We start from the raw sequence: 27,049 nt of genomic DNA, 5'->3' as shown, positions 1-27,049 counted from the left end.
TGCATGAACAATGGACATGGGCAACAATAGCTGGGGACATGGCAGAAAGGGAGGGGAGGGGGAATCAGTGGGGGGAGAAGGAGAAACATCTGTAACAAAAATTAATTAATAAAAAAATTTTTGATATTTTTTAATAGTTTGGCTTGGTTTTATTTTTTAATGATATTTCTGTCCAAAAATATTTTCTTCAAAGTTGATGACAGGAGTATTGGATGCTAGGTGGTACTGTAATCAAGTTTGCTATTCTACCTAAAGATTGGCAACATTATAACAATATTTTGATACTCTCATCACTTAGAACCCAATTAGTTTCCTTAAGTGACTATCTTTGGCTTTGATATTGTCTAATAAAATAAAAGTTTTTAGAAGCTTGAATATTACTTTTACTATTATTAACTTTCATGAGTCTTACACTCCCTTTTTCTGGGAAATTGCTGCCTTCTTACTGTTGCTGCTTACTGCTGCTTGCTTGTAGGGTACTATGTCTGAACTTTCCTTGAAAAATTTAAACCTTGGGAAATAGAAAATAGCTGTGGCAGGGCTGGGGTTTGGGGGTTGGAGGTTGGGGTGGGAGACACTGTCTGATGTTAAATGTATTGGCACTCGACTGCTGTCTTTAAAGCATGTTTTTCTTTAAAATCATGTTCATGACTCACTATATTCCCTTCCCTGTCTAATTTTTACACCTGGCTACTGCTTGTCACTGTTGGGAGGAAATATTTTTTTCCCTTGAAGCTTGGGTCCAGTGATTGGGGAGCCTACAAATTAACTGACAATGGACAGATTAACATGAAAAAGACAAAGTTTATTTACATGTGCATGCTGGAGTTGCTTAGTAATGAGTAATTCCCTCAATAGCCAGAAATATAGGTTTATATTATATAAACCTAACAAAACAGGGTGGAGTGTTTAGGGCTTCTTTGAGAAAGTATGGAAGGTTCTATTGAATTTAACAAAATAGGATGGTGTAAGGGTGGAGGGTTAGGGCTTCATTGAGAAGGTAGGGAAAGTTGGTATTTCTGATGCTGATGGGTAGCTGAATTCACACTTTCTATTGCTAATGGTCAGTTTTTTCACAATCTGTAAACTCTCATGGAAGTGAGTCATTGGCAGCTGCACTTTCAGGATGCTCTACATTTAGATGATGTTTATTTCTGTGGCTGCTGATTGTTTAGATGTTTTTAGTTTAAAGTAGTTTCATACCACTTTGGTGGACTGTTAATCCCTTAATCACTCTGGTGACCATGATATACAAAAAGGAGAAAGAAGAGGAAAGGAAACATTTAGGCAAAGGAAGCAAAAGCTTTCCTATAACCCCATGGTAGAAATCTGGTAGTCTCTCTGGCTAGAACTCTGTCACATTGTCAACTTTTTCTCGCTGATAGTAACCAGGAAAAAAGGGAGTTGATCAGTCTGTCTTCCATGACATTTCATAGACAGCCCTGGCCGGTTTGGCTCAGCGGTTAGAGCGTCCACCTGTGCTCCAGAAATTTCATAGACAGATTTAAGAAAGTTTGGCAGGGGAGTGTCAAATGATGTTGTCAACTTTTTATTTCATCTGTGTTATTCTTCTGCTCACTGTTTTTGTATAATTTAGTTTATTACTCTTATTTTCCAATCCACTTTTACACAGGTGTGTTCATGAAAATGGAAGTGAAAGGTGAAAGCCAGTGGATTGCTGTGCGTGGGCATGCTAAATAGCAATCTCAGATGGTGAATAAAGAAAAATTGGGTTTATTTAAAGAAAAGGGGATGAAGAAATAGGGATATCCAAAGGGAAGGGCTATACATCACTGAGCCATGGGGGTATTGGGCCAATGATAGTGGCCCGTAGGAGCTGGAGTTTCATCTTTATATGTGTCTACTGTGGGATACTTTTGTCAGTCAGTGGGTCTTGGTTGGTGGGTTTGGGAGGGTTGGGTCTACAGGAATGCCAATGTGCCATTGGGTGCTTTTTTAGTATCTGGTGTCCAGTGTCATTTCTCATTGGGCCAGTTCTCCTGTGGCAGGAAATTTGGTCTTTGTTCTCCTGTGGTGGAGAAGCTTGCAAAATGGCTATTAGGATATACACAGGCAATATAAATCCTAACAGGAAGCAGAGCTCCCAGTGCCCTTTTCTTCAATTTGGAAATAGTTTGGGGAAACTCAGAGAAGCTGAGGGGACAGCTGGAAAGAATAAGGCTTGTAGTATCTTAAACTCCAGAGGACTACAGAGTGCTCCTTTATCACATCTGGGGTTGTACAACCTGGAACTGTACAGCCTGGAACTCTGATTATGGAACATAGGGCATTCAGAAGTTATTCAACTGTGTTGGGGATCATGAAATCACCACTATGAAATCTGTCTGGTATTGGTGAACTGCTAACTTAATGAACCACATCCTTGACAACAATTTTACTGTAGACATAGTATAGGGGCCTTGAATATAAAAGGATAATAAATTCATCAAGTTATAATTTATTAATTGGGAGTTGTGATGGGTCCTGTCATACAGTCTAGGCCAGAGGTTGGCAAACTTCTTTTGTAAAAGGCCAGATAGTAAATGTTTTAGGCTTTATAAGCCAGATAGTCTGTTGTAACTACTCAACTCTGCTATTGGAGCTGGAAGCAGCTATAGAGAATAAGTAAATGAATGGGTTTAGTTGTGTTCCAATATAACTTTATTTATTAAAACAGGTGGCTGGGTGGATTTGGCTTGTGTGTATGCCATAGTTTGCTGACTCCTGGTGTAGATACTATATAACCTAAGGATTTGGATTGAAGCACAAGTATATTTTATAAATAGTACATTACCAAGAAAGTTACTCCCCTAACACCTCACAGTAAGTTGAAGGAAGACTATATCACATTTAAATTCATTTTCATATTAGTGCCTTTGTCCTGGTCTTCCTTTTGCATAGATCCCTGTTTCTCAAAGGGGGGGTGCTAGTAGCATTTTTGGTGAGGTTGACATTGGGAGGGAATGCACCTATGTTAGGGCATATACCATTCACACCCCCCAGGTCACTATTTCCAAAGATGTGTGATTTAGAACCCCTGGCTGAAATAGCATATTTTACCTTCCTAGCCACCTTTGAGGTACAGTACCCAAGTAATACCTCTTTTCTTTGTCCTTATTATACTTCATTAACTCTTGAAAGGTTGTAGCTGGGAATATATTATTATGCATTTAATTTTTTAATGTTTTTGTTATTAGATTGTAAATTCATTGGCGATAGGGATTTTTGTCTGTTTTGTTCACTACTGTCTTTCCAGTGCTGATAAGTCTGCTATGGCTTGTAATAGGGGCTCAATAAATGTTTGAATTACATTGTTAACTGTTAATGGAAAAATGAAACTTAACTCCTTGTCAAAATTTATAAGCTTCAGGTTAGTAGGGACCATGCCTCCTACTAATTCTTTATCACCTAGGGAACTGAGTTTAATAACCAAGGTTAAATACTGGGTGAGTCACTTGATTACACTTTTGGGCATGTGCTATGTGAAAGGCACTGTGCTAGGTGATAACGGATACACAGATGCTTAGCACTCCTGCCTTTGTGGCATTTTTGTCTGATATTTTGTCAAATAACAAAAACATAGTAGTTAAGCGTAAGCTCTGGAGGCAGACTTAGATTCTATGTCCACTACTTAGTACCTGTGTCTTTGAGAAAGTTGCTTCATCTTTCTGATCCTTTCTTCATTCTATAAGTGAGGCCTTCTACTATAACCCTCAAAGGGTTCTTAGACCCTTTTAAAAGAAATGTTAGCATTTTGCATAAAATTAAATTCACTATTATATAATAATGTCATATGATAGAGATATTGTGCTAAGGCCAAACTTATGGGTTGGACAGATTACCTCTGGTTTGAGATAGTTGAAGCAGCAGAGCTTCATAGGAAAAATGACATTTAAAATGGATCTTGAATAATTGATACAATTTATACTGTGGCAGGGATGCAGTTGAGATTTTCTAGAGGGGAAAGGGTAAACTATTATCAACAAAGTAAGGAAGTTGGGAGAATGCAGGGTGTGTCCTGAAAGCAGAAATGCCCCTCAATAAACTCATATTTCCACTTTATCCCATACCACCTTCTCTGGGCAATTATCTAAATTGCTGAAAAATGTCATCTATTTTTATTCATATGCTCTGTTCCCTTCATTACCTCCACCTAAGAAGACAATTGTCTTTCAAATTAAACTTTCTGGGTAGAACACTTAATAACTAAACTACTTCATCTGTTAACTACTCTTGCATTATGAATATCCTTGTTCTCTCCACCTCCACCCCTTACACACACTAGGTTGCATACTTGAGAGCAAGAGAAGTATATTTTAAGCAGTTTGTCCTGTTCAACCTTTTAGTATTGCCCCTGACACCTAGTAAATGCTCAGCTTATTTCAGGGATAGAGTGGTAAATGAATGATCCTGATGAAAACCATTTCCATCTAAATTTAAAATTTTTTAAAATATGAACTTTTGAAATAGATGTCTGAGGCTTTGTGAATCCCAACATTTGTGAATACTCCTGTAGCATGTAATGTTCTCATTTGGAAAGTTGTGGGTAATGAGGATTTAAGGAAATTAAATTTTCATATTTAGTACATTTTAAGATGTACTTAAACTTTTTTCAGTGTTTCAAAAAAGGTACCTCGAATTCAAAGAAAATGAACAATATAATCCCAAAACAAATTTTAATATTAAAAAAATAGTTGCATACCCAAAACTCACCTGTTGACTCTTTGTGGTTTAGACATCACTGATTCTTTTTCTCTAAGCAATAACTGGCAGCAGTTGTGGGATAAGTACTCTAGATCCCTCACACCTAGGACAAGATAACTCTGAGGAATGTTCCATACTGTCTGCTAGAGATTCCCAGCAGAATCAAATCCCAGTTGCTCACAGCTAGATAACCAGCCCTACTGCCCCCTTTTATTGGTTTCCTTTCCTACCCCAGTTCTCTACTTTTTTACAGGTGCTTCCTAGGGTAACTTTCCAAATAAATTACTTGCACTATAAAACTTTTTTTCTCAGGTGTGCTTCTGGAGAAATGCAACCCAAGACAGTGTGGCAAGAAACATTTTATTAAGATTTAACAATTTTCAAGTTTTAGAATATAGGTTTGGAGAAATTTGTTCACAAAGATCAGTATGAAAACTTTACTTTTTTTTTTTTAATAGGTAAGATTTACTAAAACAGTTCTGGTTTTGTAATCAATAAAACACGAGGTAGCTGCTCAAAAATTTGCCCTTGTTGATAAAAGGGAATAGGTAGCTACTTCCAGTTTGGAGGCCAGAAGTCAAAATGAATCTGGATAAGTGTCTCTGTTTTATACTGAAAATAGGCATCACTGATGTTTAAAACCCAAAATGTAAATGGCTAGGTGTCATTTTAGCATTTAATTTTAAAAATATTTTTGTTTATCCTCACCCAAGGACTTTTTTTTTTTTTGCATTTATCTTCAGATAGAGCAGGAGGGAGAGAGGGGGAAGAGAGAGAAACATCGACATGAGAGAGACACATCGAGTGGTTGCCACCTACAGGACTCCAACCGGGGCCGGGGACAAACTGCAACCGAGGTATGTGCCCTTAGTAGGAACCAAACCCGGGCCTCTCTGCTCTACCAGCGATGTTCTAACAGCTGAGCCAAACCGGTGGGGGCTGATTTTTTTTTTTAAATACTAAAATTTGTTCTAAGTTTGTATTGTACATTTACTTTGAATTTTAACTGTCTTCCTGGCAACACTGAACATAAAATTAAATCCAGTTCAGGAAACACAAAGAACTAGAGAAAAAATACAGGTGAAAGCAAGAGATAATAGGATAGTGTAAGGTATCTCGCTGAGATACAAACAGTGCTGCAAAGGCAAGCAAAAGTTTTATTGAAGCATTCCCGGGTGAGGTTCAGTGGTCCATGTGGTGGGGGCCAGGGAAGTCACGCTGCTGCTTTCGCCCTGGGAATATTTATAGGGACGTTAGGGACCTGGGTGGAGTGATTAGGCGTGGGGTCTGTGACTGGCTAGCTGCTGGGGAGATTCAAAAGTGGCGTATGTTGATTGGCTGGGAAGGGTGGTGGGACATGACCAGGAGTGTCGCCTCAGCCACATCTGGGTAAGGCAGAGCCTCCCAAGTTAGGTTTTGATTTCTCCTCTGGCCACCCATTTCCGGGTCATGCGACTTCCCGGTCATGTGACTCCCCAGAGCTCGAAGGCCTTTACAGATAGCATGGACCAAGCATTTTCTGAATAATAGGTTTTTATTGTAGAATTTCCCATAGAATTCTTACAAATTTTTTATTTCAGGGCATGTTTGATTAAAAAGAGACCAGAGAATCTTTCAAGTTGATTGGATTTTGTACCATTTGCTGACTCATCTCATAACTGTTATTTCGGTGTTTTAAAAAATATTTCTCAAAGACATTGTAATAAAGGATCGAGTTTTAATAACTTGAAACATCTTGGATACCACATTTTATATTAATAAAGTCATATGCATTAAACATAAGAGCTTTTCCTAAAAGTCTCTTTTCTTTCTTTACAGAATGCTGCCTTTTTATATGGTCTTGGTTTGGTCTACTTCCATTACAATGCATTTCAGTGGTAAGTTGACATAAAACTAATAACTCCTGTTGTTTCCAGTAAATGACTTTTTTTGGTTTGTTTTTGTTTGATATATAAGGTGGGGCAAGATTAGGTTCACAGTTGTTCATATGGAAAATAATACAATAATTAAATAATAATACAAGAATAAATTCTGTTTCACGTACTTATAACTGTAAATCTACTTTTGCCCTACCCTGTAGTGTATGTATGTGTGTGTGTGTGTGTGTGTGTAATAAACACAAACTATTTTAATGTTCCTGTGCCTGCATTTTTCAATAATCTGTTGAAATGATGAACTGTTCCTTCAGAGATAATGAAACACTTCACATGTAAGAGTTGTATGGCATAAGATTCTGATTAAAGAAGGCTTAGATTAGAAAGCTTTTAGAATTTTTAGATACTCATTATGGACCACTGGTCCCCAGGTTATTTGAACTGGGGAATGACTATGCTCTCAGATATCAAGGTCTGGATAAATAATCTGTGATGACCAGTATTTTTACCATATTATATGCTAGAGATTCCCAGCAGAATCAAATCCCAGTTTCATAACTAAGCACCAGATTATAGACTCTCTCTCTCTTATAATATAGGAATAATGGTACCACCTTCAGGGTCAGAGAGCAATATATAAGATTTCATAAAGTAAAGTGTAGGGCCCTATTATTATGGCCTTTGCCCCACTGTTATTTTTTCTGTTCACCAGACAGTAGCATTCTACAATGGAAAGAACATAGAATTTGAGTCAGAAGATTGTTATTCTGGTCTCAGTACTGCTACTTAGCTTGATCTTGAGTTAATAAGCTCCCTAAGTCTGTTTCCTCACACACACACACACACACACACACACAAGTGTGTGTGGGTTTTTTTTTTTTTTTTTTAAGTACATTGTAATCACTTGCCTTTTCTACTTTATGGCGTGTTCATGATCAAATAAGATCAAGTTCATTTGTAATCTATAAAGCCCTATGCTGACATTTTTTTTAATAGAAACGTATCCAACTTTGTCAATCCCTTCTTTTCTCCATAATTTTAAGCTGAGTGAGTGCTGTAAGAGTCCAATGAAAGGTTTTGACCACAGGTTATAACCCTGTCATGTACCTTTTGTGTACCCTGAATATTACACAGCTTTTAAATATGCATTGGCAGTGGTTCGGTATGGTTTCCTTGAGGATGAAACTTGAGGCGTGGATTACTTATCCTATTTGCTTTTTCTTCCCTCTTTGCTCTTGGTCTTAGATATAACTAGGTTTTTCCCCTTAATTTTTTAGGTGAAGAAAGCAAGGTGTTTTTGTGCATGTGTGTGTATGGGCAACTCAGTATTATGTGACTGTTTTCTGGCAGAAGCAAACTTATACTCACATTTCCCAATCTAATATATATTTTTTATTATACCCTGCCCCCAAGTTTGAAGATTGACAGGTGGTTATTTTTTAAATAGTATTTGTAGTTATTCTCCCAGACACTTGAGTACAGTTTTTATGGGGAGCCGTATTTAGGTGAAACCCAAGACAAGGAACTCTACAGTTTAGGAATGGTCATGTATACCCCACACCAGCCAGTTTTCACCTACCTGTGTATGATAATTTGTGAGCTCCCTGTAGATAGAAGATAGGAACACAAAATCAGTAGTGAGGTGAAGCCATCCTCAGTTCAGAATTGGATTACTTTAATAAGTATGTGACCATGTCAACTTTTTAGGGAGCTTGTAGCTGTGGAAAATTTTATCATTTGATTCCTTATCTACATATGCTTTCAATATCCTTCAGTTGACCTAAGAGATGAAACTGAATAATATAAGGACAGTGCAATGTCAGAATTAAAAAGTGCTCTCTGGTCTGTTAATCCTGTCCTGGTCACCACAATTTATTTTCTCATGTCTTGGGTTTCAACTCTAGCTGCTTCATAAAATGATATCTCTCAAATCCTGTCTGAGTCCATCCTAGCTTTTTGTTTTCTGTCTTGCTGGCCAAATGTTCTTTCACAAACTTGGTGCCTCAACTTTTCCTTGAACTTATCTTGGTATTTCTCAAAAAGCCACAAAATTAGAAAGCATGGAATAGGTGCTTAGTGAGAATTTTAGAGTATAGCTTTAACTGATAGGAACTTTTCTTAGTTAAAAAGTATATTTGTTTTATTTGGTTTATTTATAGGTAGCTATCAATTTCTGGGATCAGCCATTTTTCTTTTTTAAATTTCACACCAACAAATTCTTTAGGATTTGTTGAAAAATGTTTCTGGAGGGGGGGCGGGGAGATTGAGATTCTCTATTGTCAGCTCTAAGAATTTGCCTTGGGTGTATCAGAATGTTGTATCTCTGGTACATTTATAATTTAAGTAAAATTTGATATTCAGTAATGGTGTCTGTTGACATTTTATTAAATTAACTATTTGATAGTAGTTTGTGTGACCAACATGTGTGTTGGAGTTGGTGACTGTGACTTAATATATTGTTAAGATAAATTTTATTAAATACAGTTTTATCTGTTAACCTATTTGTCTTGTTTTCTTGCTATATTGTGCTGCCCATTTTTTCTTTGGAGTTGATTTTATTGGTTGGTTTCAAGATCAGTTCAGTTTTATTTCTAGTTTCAGTTGCAGCCTCTTCTTAGAGGAACCCATGTAAGAAAGTAATAGAGCAACCGTTATATCCTCATTTGGCCTAGCATGATTATTCCATTTTCTGGGACAAAACTTTTTAAAAGATGTTCAGCGGAGAAAGGAATACATAGAAAGAAGCACAAAGTAAAATACACATATCAGAGAACTAGAACTAGTCTGCAAAGCCATTCCTTTACACGCATATGAATGCACACCCATGCCTTTTTTTACTTTTTCTTGTTTTTGAAGGGGGAGATTGCTAGGTGTACTTTGAACTGAGCTAACCTGCTACTTGCTTTTATAGTGAGAAACTTGTATTCTTGGGTGAAAGGAATTGAAATACATACAATAATAAATTATTCAAACGTGTAGCCATAGTTTTTAATATATCCCCCTGAAAATCCTTATCACTCCTATATCTAGTCTGTAACTTTTGATATTTCCTTTGATCAATACAGCATGGTTTTATGGTAGCATATCTAAGAGATACATGATTTTGTGCTAGAGGTATAGGATTTGGAAATTAAAGTTCCCAAATCTAATTGATATGTTTGGTAGTGGTTATTGTTAGTGTTGACATCAAAAAGGATTAGGGGAGTGAGGTAGAGGTGAGTTAAAAAAGACAGAAATGGTAACATGTTACAACTGAAGTTTCTTTTTGTTTTTATTTATTTTAAAGATGGCTTTTAAAAAATGTTTTTATTCAATTTTTTAGAGAGGGAGGGAGAGAGAGAAGAAACATTGATATGAGAAACACCAATCGGCTACTTCCTGCATGCCCCCTACTGGGGATCGAACTAGAAACCTGGACATGTGCCCTGACCTAGAATCCAACTGGGACCTCTCAAGTCTATGGGACAAAGCTCAGTTTGCTGAGCCACACCAACTGGGCTCAAGTGAAGTTTCTTTAGGATTCATTTCCCTAGCATTGTTCTTAAGCTAGGGTGTAGGAATCTCCTGTGTAGTCACTATTTTTGGTGTAAATATAAACCTAATGTAGTTGTGATAGCAGGTCTTGTGGCTTGTCTAGCATGGAATCTGGCAAAATTTAATAGTTAATATATATTTTTGAGCCATCATAATACAAATTAATGCTCTTAGATCAAAAGTTTAATTTCAGTATAGTTTCATTAAAATAAAACAGTTTATGTTAACGTGTTGATTTTATTATGAATACTTCTGTTTTGAAAAAACTAGCAAATAACTGTGAGGCAGTTTTGGCAAGGTTACGCTTACCAGTGACTAGATTGCCAGAGAAAATATGTAAGGGCTTACAGTAAAAGTCAGGGAAATTATGGATAAAAATAAATTTCACGATAGGAGAGGGGAAAAAAATATCCCACTTTCCGGAATGATGAAATGACAATTGGCTAGAGAGGATAAAAGAGCCAGGAGGTAGTAATATATTAGCAAATGCCAATGTGAATAACCCAGCGTATGATACTTCTAATTTAGCCTCATATTTCGGGTCCTCTCTGGTTCAACCTCAAATGATCCTTCTAGCCTTACTGCTTCCCTAAATATGTTCTATATGTCAGTCACGGTGTATTAACATTTCCCTGAGAATGTATTGAGCATTTTTTACCTATGTAACCTTGTTGGTGCCATCTACTCTGTTTGGTCTGCCTTCTCCTTTCATCTCCACCTTTAAAAATCTTACCTGTCTCTTTGATTACTTCATAAAATCTATTTGTGTCACTTAAAGGGAACCTCTAAATGTCCTAATATATGTGTGTGGAAATATATATGTTATTACTGATCCAGAGCCATAATACTCTCCCTTTTATTAGTATGAAATTTTGTGGAATTCATTTATTCCTTCAGATATCCCTGAGGGAAATCTCTGGACTCAGCTGTATTTGCCTCAGAGAACTTAGAGTTTTATTATGTCTCTTCCCAAATGTACTGAAACTGTGCTAGGGACGTTTAGTTAATATCGTTTTTACTATAGTTTGATAGAGTTTTAAAGGAGACTTTTTAAATGACTTTCTTGAAATCTTAGTAAAAGTGGCCATTGTTTTAAAATATATTTAGCACATGTGGTATTTTTCATAGGTAGTGCTGTTGAGATTTTAACTTTCTATCATTTCTTTTTTTAAACTGTTAGCAATGGCAAACATGAAATGCAAAAAATTTTAAGCTGAAAATCTGTAGAAATAATTTTGGTGTTATAAACAAACATCTGTTTAAATTTTAAGAAAAAAAATGCCATTGATACTCATGCTCAGCAATATGAACTTTTTCTGTTTCAGCACTGAATATGCTGTAATATTTGAAAACTGTAAACTTTTCCACACATTGTATCATAAAAGTATTTTATAGTTTTTTGTAGCAATTTCTCATGTTCTAAAATTCTGTCAATCAGAATGCTGAGGCCAGCAGAATTTGTATGCTTTGGTGTTTTAGTTTAGATTGTGCTGTAGGGATCATGTTTTGGCTGCATGTAATTTGGTGAGATATGAATATGGTAAAATGATGACTAAATTTAAAATGTAGTCTATTTTCTCCACACACATACAACCCCCTTCCCCAACACACACACACATACACACACACACACACTTTTTTCCTTCTCTGTTTCTTTTTTCCCCTTGAGTGGGAAAATAAGAAGCACACAGGAGATAAAAATGGGTAAAAGTTTAGAAAAGAAAAAGAAAATCAACTTAGATATATTTTGCTAGATGAGGGGAACTGCTTTAGTAAAGGGACTGTGGAGTGTCCCTCTCCTACGAACACACACACATAAAGTTCAGTTAGCCAATTATATGAGTGATGGCATCAGGAAACATCTATTAAACTTAAGCATTTTACTGGATTATTTAGAAAATTAAAAATAGAAAATTCCAAGTAAAACTGAAGGAAAAGACTACTTGGAAAAACTGGAGACAGTACTCCATCCAACGAGTAGAGAATAAAATGATTTGATTACTGAATAAACCTAACTGCTAGTTAAAATAGTGTTGAAGTTTGGGTGTTGAGTCTTGAAGGTGATAGTGCATTTAGGATAAAGCAGAAGAATGAAAATATTTTAGGTCAGGAGACCATCCTGAGGAGAACCTGTGAAGCCAAGGTGTCAGCATTTACATAAAAAAATTCCTGAGATAATAGCTGAAGAGGAGCAATATTAGGACATAAGTGGGAATGAAATTGAATAGGTACTGTTCACTTGTACTGATATGTTTAATGTTCGTTCACTGCTTAAATGCTACATGGAGATTTGACTTAGAATATCATGGTTAGTAGGCCATGTGTTTGAGGAAGCAGAGCAAGGAAAGTTAGTCATAAAGGAGTCTATTTCAGTAATCTAGTAATGAGATACTGAAGATTGAGTCTGTAAGGTATTGAATTGGAGGGAAACTTTGAAACAACAACCAGGAGAACTTGATTAGATATATATTGGCCACACATTAATTGTCATGGGCACTTTTAATAGTCCTTAAAGAGGAAACATAAAGTGGTGCAGACAGGCGTGTTAGAACATGTGTTTTTGCTTATAGGTTAATAGTGCTTTAAAAAATCTCCATTGTGGCCTGGCCAGTGTGGCTCAGTGGATTGAGCATCATCACATAGACTGAGAGGTCCTGGTTTGATTCTAGGTCAGGGCACGGTGCCTGGGTTGCAGGCTTGATCCCCAGTAGGGGGCGTGCAGGAGGCAGCCGATCTATGTTTCTCTCTCATATCAATGTTTCTAACTCTAAAAAAAAAATCAATAAAAACATATTTAAAAAATTTCCACCATGTTAAAATCCATAGATAGCTTACTAAAGTAAATCAATATTTCTTTGCACTTGTGTGACATTGTGCACTAAGTAAATAAGATGTACTAAAGGAACCTGTGGAGTAAACACATCTACAAATAGTAGATTTAGGGAAAGGGCTGGAAATAGAAACTGAGACAGAATAAGAAATATTTCTCCTGAGGGATTGGTATTGCTGCACTGTGTTCTTTCCTTCCTCACACACCGTTCCTTAGACTGTTTTTCTTTTCTAACTTCTTTCTCTCTTTTATTTCTTCTTTTCTTTGCTGTCTTCTACTTTCATTCTTTCTCTTTGATGTCTTTAACTCAGGTCTGCTTGGATTTTTAATTGGCACATGTGGACATTGTTTAGTTCTGACCCATATCATACAGTAAGGTTAATTAGGACTTTATGAAACATTAGCCTTAATCTTTATTATTATAAAATACAGTATACTTAGAGAAAAATATACAAACATATAAGTGCACATCTTAACATCTTATTTATAAAATAAACATTCATAACCATCACTTGGGTCAAGAAATAAAAAATTGCTATCACCTGGAAGCTTCCAGAAGTTCCTGCATACTGTTTTCCAGTTGTATTATGTTTTATTTGGCACAATTTATCGCTGCAGTTGTTCCCTTCCTAACCTTTTTTATGCCTCCCTTCCCAAGCAGATGTGTGTTTTGTGTGTGTGTGTGTGTGTGTGTGTGGTGTGTATTGCATCCTCTTCTACCCCTATACCTATTTCCTCACTCTTACACACAGTTGACACAGTTGCCTGTTCTATTATAAGGTGGTAGCACTAGACATGACCAAGAAAATACAGAGACTGAAGCTGCACCTCCTCATATTTTATAATAAACATGCACATAACTACACACAGGTTTTTGGGGAAATAGATAATGCATGAATCAAAATAAAGTTACAAGATAAAGACAAAGGATGTATTGTTTAGCTCTATTTTGTGGAATGATAGTTTGAACTCTTTTTTTGTTGTTGTTGTTAATCCTCACAGTACATGCTTATTGATTTTAGAGAAAGGAATGGGGCAGTGGGGGGAGACAAACATTGATGGGAGAGAGAAAAATCAATCAGCCACCTTCTCACTCGTGCCCTAACTGGGGATTGAATGTACTGGCCAGGATGATATTTTGAACTTTTTAGATAAAAGATTTACTTTTGTTTTGAATTGTCTAAGATTCTAAACAGCCACCTTTAAGATAAGTAGAGGCAGAGAAGTTGATAAAAAGCTTTTTGAAGCATATAAGAGCTTATACTTGGGATAAGCCTTAAATCCTGTAGAGAGATTTAAAATGATGTCTAACATACTGTTATATCTGATATTATAATTTTCAAAATGCACAGTAGACATTTCTTTCTTGCTATAATTTTAATAATTTGTTTTTGAGTACTACATTCACATGATCAAATTAAGTGATATGAAAATGTATTCAGTGAAAAGGGTCCCTTCTCACCCTCGTATTTGTTCTGGTAATTGAGACCTTTTATAAAAGATAAATATGAATTTGGTGCAAAGATAGACTAGATGTACCAGTGGAAAGTGACATATAATTGAGAATCCAGAAACAGATCTACATGCATTATGAACATTTGATTTGGGATAAAATGGTACTGAAGAACTGTGGTAAAGATGGTGTTTTCCCCAACAGTAGTGGCTATTGGATATCTGTATGGACAACAAATTAAAAAGAAAATGAACCCTACCTCACACCATATAAAAAGTAAAGTACAGATGGTGGTAAAGATGGTGTTTTCCCCAACAGTAGTGGCTATTGGATATCTGTATGGACAACAAATTAAAAAGAAAATGAACCCTACCTCACACCATATAAAAAGTAAAGTACAGATGGATTGTAACCCTAAATATGAAAGATAAAAATACAAAGTTTTAAGAAGACTTATTTTTATGGAGTAGACTAGAAACAGGATTAAAATTTCCTCTAAAAACAAAACTATCCTGTTGCCTCACCCTTCTGTCCCCTAGGAAATTCCAGAAACAATTAAATCAGTTATTTACACTGATAATTTTAAGCTATAAAATATTTTTTGAATAATTGAAAATAAATTCAACTGATCTTCCATTTTATCTTTTATATTAAATTTGATTCTATACATTCAATTATTTGAAAGACCCAGATACTCTTTTCCATTCTTTTTTTTTTTGAACTATTCATTCACATCATTTTTATAAAACTTCATTTTCTTTAAAAAATATTGTGTAAAACATAAATTTTACTATGCTACCAAGCAAAAATTCATGCAAGTGGTAAAAAGTTAAGATATCTTATGTCTATATTCTTTCAGGGCAATTAAAGCATTTCAGGAGGTGCTTTATGTTGATCCCAGCTTTTGTCGAGCCAAGGAAATTCATTTACGACTTGGGCTTATGTTCAAAGTGAACACAGACTATGAGTCTAGTTTAAAGGTAGGTTGTTGGTTTGTTTGTTTTTTCCCCAAGACGCAATGTTTTTAACGGGGGTGTGTGGGGGTTGTTAAATGTTGGAATTTAACATTTGGAGCAATGATAAATGTTGGAATTTATGTTGGCACCTCAAAAGAAAATTTTAAAATTTAAGTGATAAAACTGTTTTATCAGCTGTGGACTGGAAGACACATAAAGTTGGGTTTTAGGGCACAAAGTAGTTATGCTAAGACATAGGTAACTAATTGCACACCATTAAATTTTTTTGTTGTTGTTAAAGTTTTGAGATTTGCCATCAGGAAAGGGCGAAGGTTTCAATTTCAGTTTGGACATTCAAAACACTTCACTATAAGCACCATGGAGGTCAGAAGCAGCTACTTAATGATGTTGTGACCAAATAAATCATTGACTATTTATTTGTATTAGTCTCAGTAGAAATCTTTCCATCTTGACCAGTAGGGCACATCTCATATCTAAATTACCTTTAAAAGTGTTCTCTGAAAGTCATTTGTACTGCTGGTGGATGAGTATAAACATTATTGAGGAAAGATAATACATTGTTGGTTAATTAAACATTTAACTTTCTATGGAAATTTGATATTTCTCATAATTTTAATTGAGCTTCTTGTGCTGTCTATGTCATTCATCACTTTAGGCCTCACTGGGATTTTCATGAATAGAATGCTTCCCTGCATGACAGAAGCATTGTTTTTTGAAAGGATTCTGAAGTTCTAGGGAAAAGCTTAAGTTTTTGTGAATTTATCACCATGGATGATAGCATGTTCTAAATAGCTCCAATGCAGACTGTCTTGATTCTAAAGGGAGGGAGATAAAGAATGAATATACAGTAGGTTGTAATTTGAATTCACTAATAAAGAACTACTGGAGGTCTTTTAAAAACTGTATTTAAGAGTGCTTAATTGTTCGAGAATTTTAAAGTAGACAATTATGCAAATATGATTGCTGTCTATCATGAGTTTATAAAGAACAATGCTGATGTAAGAAAAAGAAAGACACAACCAAAAACAAGTAGATTGTGAACTATTTAGATCACATAGTTGTCAAAGGTAAGTGTAGTTGGAGGAACAGGCCCGAGGGTAAATGTAAGTAGTGTGAAAAATAAGAGATGCTGGGAAGTTAACAGTTTTCCTCAAGTTTAGAGCAGAATTTCTCAGACTAGACTATGGGATGTGAATGGATTAGAAATGGAAAATAAAACAAGTTCAAATATGCCACCTTGCATGTTTTACCCTCCTCTTGGACATTCACAGTGTATATTAGCTAACAGAGATTCTTAAAATGTTTTGTAATACAAAATAAAGTTATTTAAGCATTTTATAATGCTGTCACCACATACCTATTATGTGTTGAAGTGTTTTGGGTAGTATGGTAAATGTTGCTTAGAAAATAATATTTGAGTGGGAAAAAGTAATCAGATATGTCCCAAGTTGTACAATGTGAATATCTCTGAATATTAGTACAGTGGTATTTTTAAGAATTCTATTGATGCAAAGATCTGTTTCCATGAAGGTGGCGTTATTTCAAATCCTCTTTAATCAGGGGAAACAGGGTTGGACAGTGTTCCGTGGCTAATTGAAAGTATTCTTACTTATTTATATTCAACAGAAACCTTCCTATATTCAGTTTTTATTTGTTCAGACATAAAGACTAACCAAACCTTCAAGTCATAGTGATTTTAGTAAACTTGCCCTAAGTACAGTCTTCTTGGTCAGGCCCCCCCCCATTTATTTGAAATACTTAATATCATTCTTATGTTCATTTATATGAACATAGAAAATAATTTTAGATGTCCTATATACTTCTCTTCCCCATAATGAGGTTTCATTTGGTTTTTATCTCATCTTGACATTGGCTTTTTGAGGTTTCCCTCTTCAGTATTCTTTATCTTTTTTCAGGAGAATTTTAGGCATCAATATTTTTAGTTGAGGAGAAGGTGATATTTTCCTATATTACTATAAGTGCTTAGCATTTAGTGTAAATGAAGGTAGAAATCATAAGGAATGACATGCCCCTCTCCCCTTAGGTGGCTTTCAATTTTCCTGAAGACTAGCTACTACTTTAGTTTCATATGAATAGATGTGGAACCTCTGGTGACTTTCCCACTATCTGAGACTGTTTTCTAGCACAAAGTATTGGTATTAAGTGATTTGGGCTGTAACCTCAGAAACTCCAACTCAAGCTGGTTAAAATAACAACAGAAAAGTAGCTCCTATAATGTGAAGTCCATCCTTCAGAATTAGTTGATTGAACTGATACAAGATTTTATCAAGGATTCATTTTCTTCTCTGTTCTATGTTGTCTTAATCTTAAGGTCGTATGCTGGGTACAGTGAAAGTGAGATTATTCCTTTTTTGTGTTTCGTATAGAAAGATACTGTAGAGTAGTGGTGTAGGTGCTTAGTATTCTACTGGCATATAATAAGTGCTCAATAAATATCTGGTAAGCATTTCATGGAGAAGAAAGATCCTGACTTACTTTGATGTCTTCAAGAATACTTTACTTTGTATCTCATTGGCCAGAAATAACCCACATGGCCTTTCTCAATTGATTCCTTATTAAAGACGTGGTTACTCTTACACCAGTTATACCCAGTGTTTGAGCAAGGTTCTCAATTCCCTAAATACACTCTTCCTATCTAATGGAGGAGTAAAGGGTAGGTAAAAAGAGTATTTTGGTGTGTGTACGGTATGAACAACCTGTGCATTACATGTTAGGTCTTCTCTATCTCAGTTCCTTTTCCTATTCCCGGAGAGAGATATTGCATATACAGCGTGTTTTACATGGTAAAATAGATAAATAAAATACAGTTTATTTTCATAATAGATTTCTTCTTTCATCCACACATGAAATGCATTTCAGGACTTCCTGTTTTATTTCTATCTCTGGTAATAACTTGTTTCCCAAAGTGTATCTCTGAAACAGATTCATTCTGTTTTGGTACTGTGTAAACAGCTTTCAGAGCAAGCAAATTTAGTTTTAAAATTTGACCTTGCCATGATGCTCAACTCTTCTGATCCTCTTCAAGTCTGAAGAACTGGAATAACTGTACTCACCCCCCTAATTCTCTCATTTGGGGCCAGAAAATACGAAATCCATTTTCTTGTCCTAGAATTTAATACACTTGTATTTTTGTCACTTATCCCAATCTCAGAAATGTGAAGTTAATGCCCAGCTTACTTTTTAATCATATGGTGTTATTTTCCCATTATATTGGCCAGTAAAGATTTCACATGTTTAGTGAGTGGTAGAGGTACCGATTATTAACTTATTAACTAGTTTAATATTATCTGAATCAGAGTCCATTTCAGGGTGACTTTTCTACATGCTATTTTGTTGTTTTTCTTCTCTGCTTAGGTAATATCTCTTCAAGTGGGTTTGGTTGCCTATTTAACACCATATAATTAATTCAGAATTTTATTTCATTGCTTTCTAATAATATAAATGATAAGTGCTTACATTTGTTATGTATTTGAGGCAGTGTACTGTTATTACTTCAATAAAAGTACACTGATTTTGACAAATAGTTTTATATAGTGCCTCTAATTTTCACATCCTAGCAGACTGTTAAAATTATTTCCTTCATGTGAAGCTAATAAATGCAAAATAAAATATACTAGCATCCATATTATTCGATTAATGACAATGTATTTATTTATTTTTTAATGAAGATCGTATAGAAGTTTTCTTTAATATTTACATATTTAAGTTTCCCTGAAATATGTCAACATTATAACTTTTCTGGATTTTTAAAGGTAAAGAGGGTGTCTTTTTTTAAGGAAACCTGTGCAAAATTGACTGGGATACCAGTATAAGTTCTCTTATAATTTGGTATTTGAAGATGATGTGCTGATTGAAGGGGTTATTTTGAAAGGGTTAGGAAGATAAGAACTACAGAGACAATTCAGAGGAAATTGGTTGAACTCAACTGAGACTTGTGTGTTAGCCTGGCATTTTACCAGGTACTTGGTGTTTCTTTATGAATAGATAAATGGAAGAGGCTATAAACTGTCTCCTATAGGGTAGGCTGGAAATACTGAAAGAGGAAGAAAGGGTTAGTTTTATGTCATCTTTTAACAGGTCCATCCCCCACTCCCCCATACAAACTAGCAGCACAGTTATTTTCTCCACATGCCCCTGTTCACTATTTCATTCAGCTTGTCTCCCCTCTATTGTTATACATGACATGAAACTTCAGAGTGAAAAAGCATTTCCACGTTCTTTTTTACCTTACTCCTCTCCAGGACCTGCTACATTTCCAGATGTCTCGTTTGGTCTTATACCCATGTCACAATTATTATTTATTTTTTATTTGTGGTGAGAACAATTAGGATCTTGTTTATAATACAGTATTATTGACTATAATCTCTGTGTTGTGGATTAGATCTCCAGGAGTTATCTACTAGTTTCAGGCTTGTACCTTTAAACAACATCTCCCCAATTCCCACATTGGCAGTAGAACTCAGTTTTACCTGAGTGTAATATCACTGTGTCTTTTGGCAGAGGATGGTGTGGTCATTGCTGTTTATTTTGTCTTCTGTCCATTTTTTCCTCATTTGTGGACAGAAATCTTTTCCTGTACTCTTTCTTTTTGCACTCCTCATCAGCTTGCATTTTAGTAGCTACCTTTAGTCTTTCCAGATAGTATTCTTTGGTATGAGGTGATTTCTTAGTTTATCTAGCCATGTAATAATGTTTTCTCCACTAAACTCTGCCTGCCCAGTTTTGGTTTTCCATTTGATATTTATTTCTACCCTGAGTTTTATTACATACTTTCAAATGTGAAGTAGTGTAAGTAGCTGAAGTACTTTAGATCCTCCAAAATGCATGTTTGAAGAGGACATGACTGCTCATAGGTGTGCAGTATCATACTCTCTGATACTGAGGAGTTAGAGTAAGTCCAGGATTCCCAGGTCAGTTTTCTCTTCGCAAATATATTTTAAGTCCTAGAAGTAATTTCTGATTAGAAAGTATTTTTTGGTGTTTACACAAAACTACCAAAATTTGTGGTTGTAAATATTGCTCTTCAAATGCAGCTATATGGAGCAATCAGTGTATCTATTGTCACATTAAAATATACATATATTATGCTCCAAAACAACATTTTACAGTGAAAATTGTTCATTTATCCCCTTTATTTTTTAAAATATGTTTTATTGATTTTTTTAGAGAGAGAGGAAGGGAGAGAGAGATAGAAACATGGATGTAAGAGAAACATTGATTGGCTGTCTCCTGCATGTCCCCTACTGGGGATTGAGCCCAAAGCCAGGTCTGTGCCCTGACCTGGAATTGAACCAGGACCTCTCAGTCCATGGGACCACACTCAATCCACTGAGCCACACTGGCTAGGAAAATTATCCCCTTTATAAAATATATATCATGTTTGCCTTATATTTGTTATTTGTGTAGATAGCAGTTTATATTAATATGAATACAAATTGTACACTAGAGTTTAAAACTTTGAAATTATGTTAACCCTGTGTACACAAATTAGACACAAGAACCATGTTTTAAAATTTCTAGTCAGTTTCATACCTATACTTTTGTAAAATACAGTATAAATTAGAAGTTGGAAGAGTAGGTAGGACACAGGTACAGGAAAAAAAATATGAGCAAGATCATTAGAATAAATGGATTCTCATAGAATGGATGCATGGATGGATAAATGAAAGGTAAATACATCCTAGAGATCTTAAGGATTTAATAAAGTAGTTAATTTATTAACTGATTCAATGTGCGAAAATATTTCCTGTTTATTGGCTTGAATCACTTTCCCGTTAACTAAAGTAGGGGATAAAGAAAGTAGTAACAGGTTTTGGGATTGGAGGTGAAAAGGCTCTGAATGGAGATGGGTCATTTGGGAATATATTGAGTTTGGAGTTATGTGAGGGATATCAGCTATTAATACAGTCAGATCTAAGTCTGGAGTTGAAAAGAAGGGCTAGAATATAAGATATTTGAACATCTTCATTAAAATATCTTTTGTCTTTTGTGTTAAAGACATTTTTAGAGAGGCCAGATTGATAAACTTCAAAGAAGGAGCCTCTTTTTTGACTGAAGATTGACAGGATCCATTAGCTATTAGCCATTGGTGTGCAATTTTACAAAGAAAATTGGAAGAACTGAGTTTGAGGGCTTTGAGAGAACCTCAAATCAACTTGGCCGTGCAGTGTGTCTCACAAGCCCTACCATAATTTACCAGTTTCAGTTCTGTGTTTTATTTTCAGATACCAAATTGCTAAAATACTATCACATCCTAAGACATTCCCTAGTCTCATCTATTTATCATAGACTATTAGTTTTAGGAATGAAGGTTATTGGTTTTAATCATACTTTCAGAACTGTGGCAATCTGTAACAGTGAAAAAGAAAAAATAATATGCCTTTGACTTGAAAGAGTACCTGGCACACCTTTCCTTCTCTTACTTAAATGGTTCATAAAACCCGGTTTCATTGGAGCTACATACAAATAACAAGTTGTTTCCTCAACCTGAAGTACCGCTTCTTTCTTCTCTCACCTGTATCTTTTGGATTCCATTATGGAATTGTCTTTTAAACTTCTGTTACAAGCAATTTCAATGGGCCTTGTGTTTAGTTGTAGATGCATAGCCATAGTAGAGTGCCTGGCTTGTAGAGTAAAAGCTGGTTGCCAACCTTATATAACTAAAAGGCTGTGTCTACCATAATTGGATATAGACAACGGTATCACCTATATACACCTTGTCTACATACTCTGTAAAGTTTTTGGGGCATAAGCACACAATTTAAAAACTTTAACATATTGTCATTTAACCCAGACTGTGCATTAAAATAATTTGTTAGAAGCTTTTATCTGGTTCACAGGGTGTCACCCTCAACTCACTGAATCAGAACATCAAAGATTGGATCTGGAATACAAACATTGTTCCAGATTAATAATTTGTATGTTGATATATACTTTGTCAATTATGAAAAGTTATCTCATTGCTTGTCTGTTGGATTGGGAATACAGTTGAAGGGTTATACAATTTAGAAGATTCATGAGATAATCACAGACTATACAGCTAGAAGTAAAACAATTTAAAGGGAAATAAAGTCTTGAAACTCTAGTTTTATAGGTTAATTACATGAATATAGATATCCTTCCTTCGGATAGAAATCAAGTTGCTCAGTCTATATAAAACAAAATACTATAAAGTTATTTTGAAATATTGAACAACTCTAAAGCTTTTAAAACAAAAGGTGACTTTGGTGATAAAGAGGTCAACAGAAATTGTAATGGATTAAACCTTGTGTTAAATTGGACCAGAAGTATTCTATAAAAAGAAAATCACTGCAGCATTTAAAAAAAAAAGTCTTAGGTAAAGCATCTCGGCTTGGAAATTAATTTTCTGTAGAATGCTTTCTGCCTTGAGGTTTATATATAGTCTGAACTGCAAAAGCCTCCGGTATAAATAACTGTTTCGCACAGCAGTAGTCAGTCTTAGTATACTGCAAAATTTTGGTATGAGGTGCATATGCAGGGTGGGGCAAAAGTAAGTTTACATTTGTTCAAATGGAAAATAATACAATAGACTTCCGGTCAAGATGGCGGCCTAGGGAAACGCAGTATCGCATTCTCCCACAACCACATCCAAGTTACAACAAAACTACAGAACAACCATCATCCAAAACCGCCTGAAATCAAGCTGAATGGAAGTCCTACAACTACGGAATTAAAAAAAAAAAAAGCAGCTACATCCAGACCGGTAGGAGGGGCGGCGGCGGCGCGAGGGGTGGCGGCAGCGGCGCGGGGGCTGGTCCCACACCCAGGTGTGGCGGATAAAAATCAGGAGGCTCCCGCGGCTGGGAACGTCCTTCCTGAGGACTGAGGGGTCCCCGTCCCACACCAGGTGCCCCGCTCAGGTTTCCAGTGCCAGGAAGAGAAGTCCCCATAACTTCTGGCTGGAAAAACCAGCAGAAACTGAGGCTCAGGGAAGCTGACCTGGCTGGAGCCACAGGCAGCTCCCTAAAGGGCCCGCGCAGGGACTGGTCGGACTCTCTCCCTCTAAGCTCGGAGGGGAGGCAGCTCGAGGGGCACCAGAGAAATACAGGGAAGAACTGAGCTGTTTGGCACTGGAGCGAGGGCTGGAGAGGGGGCTTTCTCGGGGACAAACCTGCTGTAAGAGGCCTTTGTTCCTTTGGTGAGCCCTTCCCTGGGGCGGCAGACAGTCACCATATCTGGGACTCCAGCAACCTGGCTCACACTGGTAGCCCCGCCCTGCTGACTCCCTGAGGCCCCGCCCCACCCCACCCAACTTTCAGGCCCACCCAAGCTGTTGCTACTTGCTTAACCATAGGATTGGCCTGTCTTGGATCCTGCTTCAGGTTTTTCCTAAATTCTTTCAAACGAGCAGCATCGGGTCTCAGCGAGCCCCATACCTCTCATTAAGTAATACACAGAAACAAACACAGGGAGGCAGCCAAAATGAGGAGACAAAGAAACAGGTCCCAAATGAAAGAACAGAACAAAACCCCAAGAAAAGAACTAAGCGAAATGGAGATAAGCAACCTAACAGATGCTGAGTTCAAAATACTGCTTATAAGGATGCTCAATGAACTCAGTGAGGGCCTCAAGAGCATAAAAAAGTACCAGTCAGAAATGATCGCTGCACAGTTAGAAACGAAGGAGGCTTTAACTGAAATAAAGAATAATTTACATAGCTTCAATAATAGAGTACGTAAATCCAAGGAGCAAACCATCGATTTGGAATATAAGGAAGCAAAAAACGCCCAACCAGAACAGCAAAAAGAAAAAAGAATCCAAAAAAATGAGGATAGTGTAAGGAGCCTCTGGGACAACTTCAAGCGTGCCAACATTCGCATCTTGGGGGTGCCGGAAGGAGAAGAGAGAGAACAAGAAATCGAAAACCTGTTTGAAACAATAATGGCAGAAAACTTCCCTAACTTGGTGAAGGAAACAGACATACAAGTCCAGGAAGCACAGAGAGTCCCAAACAAGATGAACCCCAAGAGGCCCACACCAAGACACATCATCATCAAAATGCAAAAGGTTCAAGACAAAGAGAGAATCCTAAAAGCAGCAAGAGAAAGGCAGCTAGTTACCTACAAGGGAGTTCCCATTAGGCTGTCAGCTGATTTCTCAAAAGAAACTTTGCAGGCCAGAAGGGAGTGGCAAGAAATATTCAGAGTGATGAAAAGCAAGAACCTACAACCAAAATTACTCTATCTTGCAAAGCTGTCATTTAGAATCGATGGACATATAAAAACTTTCCCAGACAAGAAAAAGTTAAAGGAGTTCATCACTACCAAACCATTATTATATGAAATGATGAAGGGTCTTTTTAAAGAAAAAGATAAAATGTATGAACAAACAAAATGGCAATGAATACATATCTATCAACAATGGAATCTACAAACAAAATGAACAGGAAGAACAGGAACATTCTCATAGATACAGAGAACATTTTGTTGGTTGCCAGTTGGGAAAGGGGTTGGGGGAATGGGTGAAAAAGGTGAAGGGATTAAGAAGCACAAATTCATTGCTAGACTGACAAACCTCAAAGGGAAAGGGGTTGGGTGGGGTGGGAAGAAATAAACCAAAGAACTTATATGCATAACCAATGGACACGGACAATAGCTTGGGAAAAGGTGGGAGGGGGGCAGGAGTGGGGAGGAGGGGGTCAATGGGGGGAAAATGTGGAACATCTGTAATACATTTTACATCCAACAATAAAGATGTGGGGGAAAAAAAAAATAATACAATAATTAATAATAATACAGTAATAAACTATTTCCTGTACTCACAACTGTACACCTATTTTTGCCCCACTCTGTACTTTCTAGCTGCTTCTGTTGGTTGCAGGGATGGGTGCTGGATATTTTACCATGGTATTTTTAGGCTTGGGTGCCTATTATTATATTTGGTAGTCATTTCTGCTGATTTATATGTTAATAGGTACTGCATCTGGGTTAGATACTATAAATGAAACTGTGAGGTCAAGTTGTCCCCGCTTCCCTCCCTTTAGTTTACTGAAAGGTATGTTGGTGTTTTTCTTTGTGTGGTTTTGTGTGGCTGCTTAGTATTTTATACTTTGTAATTCTGTAAGTTCTTTCATTCTCACATACATGTTTTCGAATATGTACTCTTGCCCAGTAATTTTTCTATATTGTTGCTGTTTGGAAATGTTTAGTATTTCATGATATTATGGGTTTCAGATGGTGCTTCAGTGACTTCATTGCTGCTTTTAAGATTGATTAAGATAAGAATTATATAAAACATGGTTCAAAACTGTTTCTGCCAGGTTTCATCGAAGGACCTTGAGTATTGATAGATGAAATGTAGGCTGGACAATTCGAATTATGCATGTCTCTGCTCTTTCTGGGATTTCAATTTAATAATAAAATGAAAATACTGCCATCTCAGTTTATATCCTTTGATGGTTCAGTTAGGAGAGGTCTCTGTTATCTGAATATTAATTTGCTGGCAGGATAGATTAGATTTAGAAATGTAGTACAATCTAAATGTGTGGCTGCTGAGCTGCTCTTTTTGTGTAGAAGAAAGCAGCTGCATGCTTTGCTTTCATAGTACTCACTTTATAAAACAGTCTTTTCTTTTGCCATGGTAGTGCACTTGAGGGATCTTTGAGGACATACAATCTGCTTAGGTAGGCTAAGGGAAAATAAAAGCAGTTCTTGAGGTGCTCAGATGTTGGATTTTTTTTTTTTTTTTCTATTATGTATTCTTTGACAAATAATTTTTTTCCATTCATTTCTTTCTTTCTTTCTTTTTTTCTATTACAGATTTTTCTCCTTTTTTACCCCATTGGCACCCTCCTCCCCAACCCACCCCCGCCCCGTCCCCGGCCTAGTTGTCCATGTCCATTGGTCATGCATTCATGGATATAAGTTCTGTGGTTTATCTCTTCCCACTTCCTCTTCTGAGGGATGTCAGTCTGTGCCCTACTTCCATGTCTCTGAGGACTGTGGTCCCCGTCCCACACCAGGTGCCCCACTCAGGGTTCCAGTGCCAGGAAGAGAAGTCCCCATAACTTCTGGCTGGAAAAACCAGTGGGAACTGAGGCTCAGGGAAGCTGAAGCGGCTGGAGCCCCAGGCAGCTCCCTAAAGGGCCCGCACATGGACTGATCGGACTCTCTCCCTCTAAGCTCGGAGGGGAGGCAGCTCGAGGGGCACCAGAGACATCCAGGGAAGAAATGAGCTGTTTGGCACTGGAGCGAGGGCTGGAGAGGGGGCTTTCTCGGGGACAAACGTGCTGTAAGAGGCCTTTGTTCCTTTTTTATTTATTTATTTATTCATTTTTTTGTTAAAGATATTTCATCTTTTTTACCCCATTGGCACCCCCCTCCCCACCCCACCCTATCCCTGGCTTAGTTGTCCAGGTCCATTGGTCATGCATACATGCATATAAGGTCTGTGGTTTATCTCTTCCCACCCCCCACCCCGTCTTCTGAGGGATGTCAGTCTGTGCCCTACTTCCATGTTTCTGTGTCTACCGTATTCCTCAGACTGTTATGTTCATTATATTCCGTATATAAGTGAGATCATGTGGTATTTGTCCTTTTCTGCTTGGCTTATTTCACCTAGGATAATACTTTCCAGGTCCCTCCATGTCGTCTCAAAGGATAAGAGATCTTTCTTTCTTACGGCTGCATAGTACTCC

At 36.7% G+C, this 27,049-nt stretch overlaps 1 protein-coding gene across 19 annotated transcripts in view; it reads left to right on the top strand.

Moving 5' to 3' along the window:
- The window catches only part of KDM6A (lysine demethylase 6A), a 270,740-nt gene that overhangs the window by 131,866 nt on the left and 111,825 nt on the right, over positions 1-27,049 (top strand). For 18 of the 19 annotated variants that reach the window (XM_036270305.1, XM_036270303.1, XM_036270296.1 and 15 more), the window contains 2 exons: positions 6,523-6,581; positions 15,255-15,375. In XM_036270305.1, coding sequence (XP_036126198.1) covers positions 6,523-6,581; positions 15,255-15,375 — 180 coding nt within the window. Of the gene's footprint in view, positions 1-1,627; positions 1,714-6,522; positions 6,582-15,254; positions 15,376-27,049 lie in introns of those variants that run through there. The other variant, XM_036270304.1, reaches the window with a different exon arrangement.

Source organism: Molossus molossus, unplaced genomic scaffold (assembly GCF_014108415.1).
Source record: "Molossus molossus isolate mMolMol1 unplaced genomic scaffold, mMolMol1.p scaffold_m16_p_2, whole genome shotgun sequence".
Lineage (NCBI taxonomy): Eukaryota > Metazoa > Chordata > Mammalia > Chiroptera > Molossidae > Molossus > Molossus molossus.
This window is presented reverse-complemented; position numbering and strand designations above follow the sequence as displayed.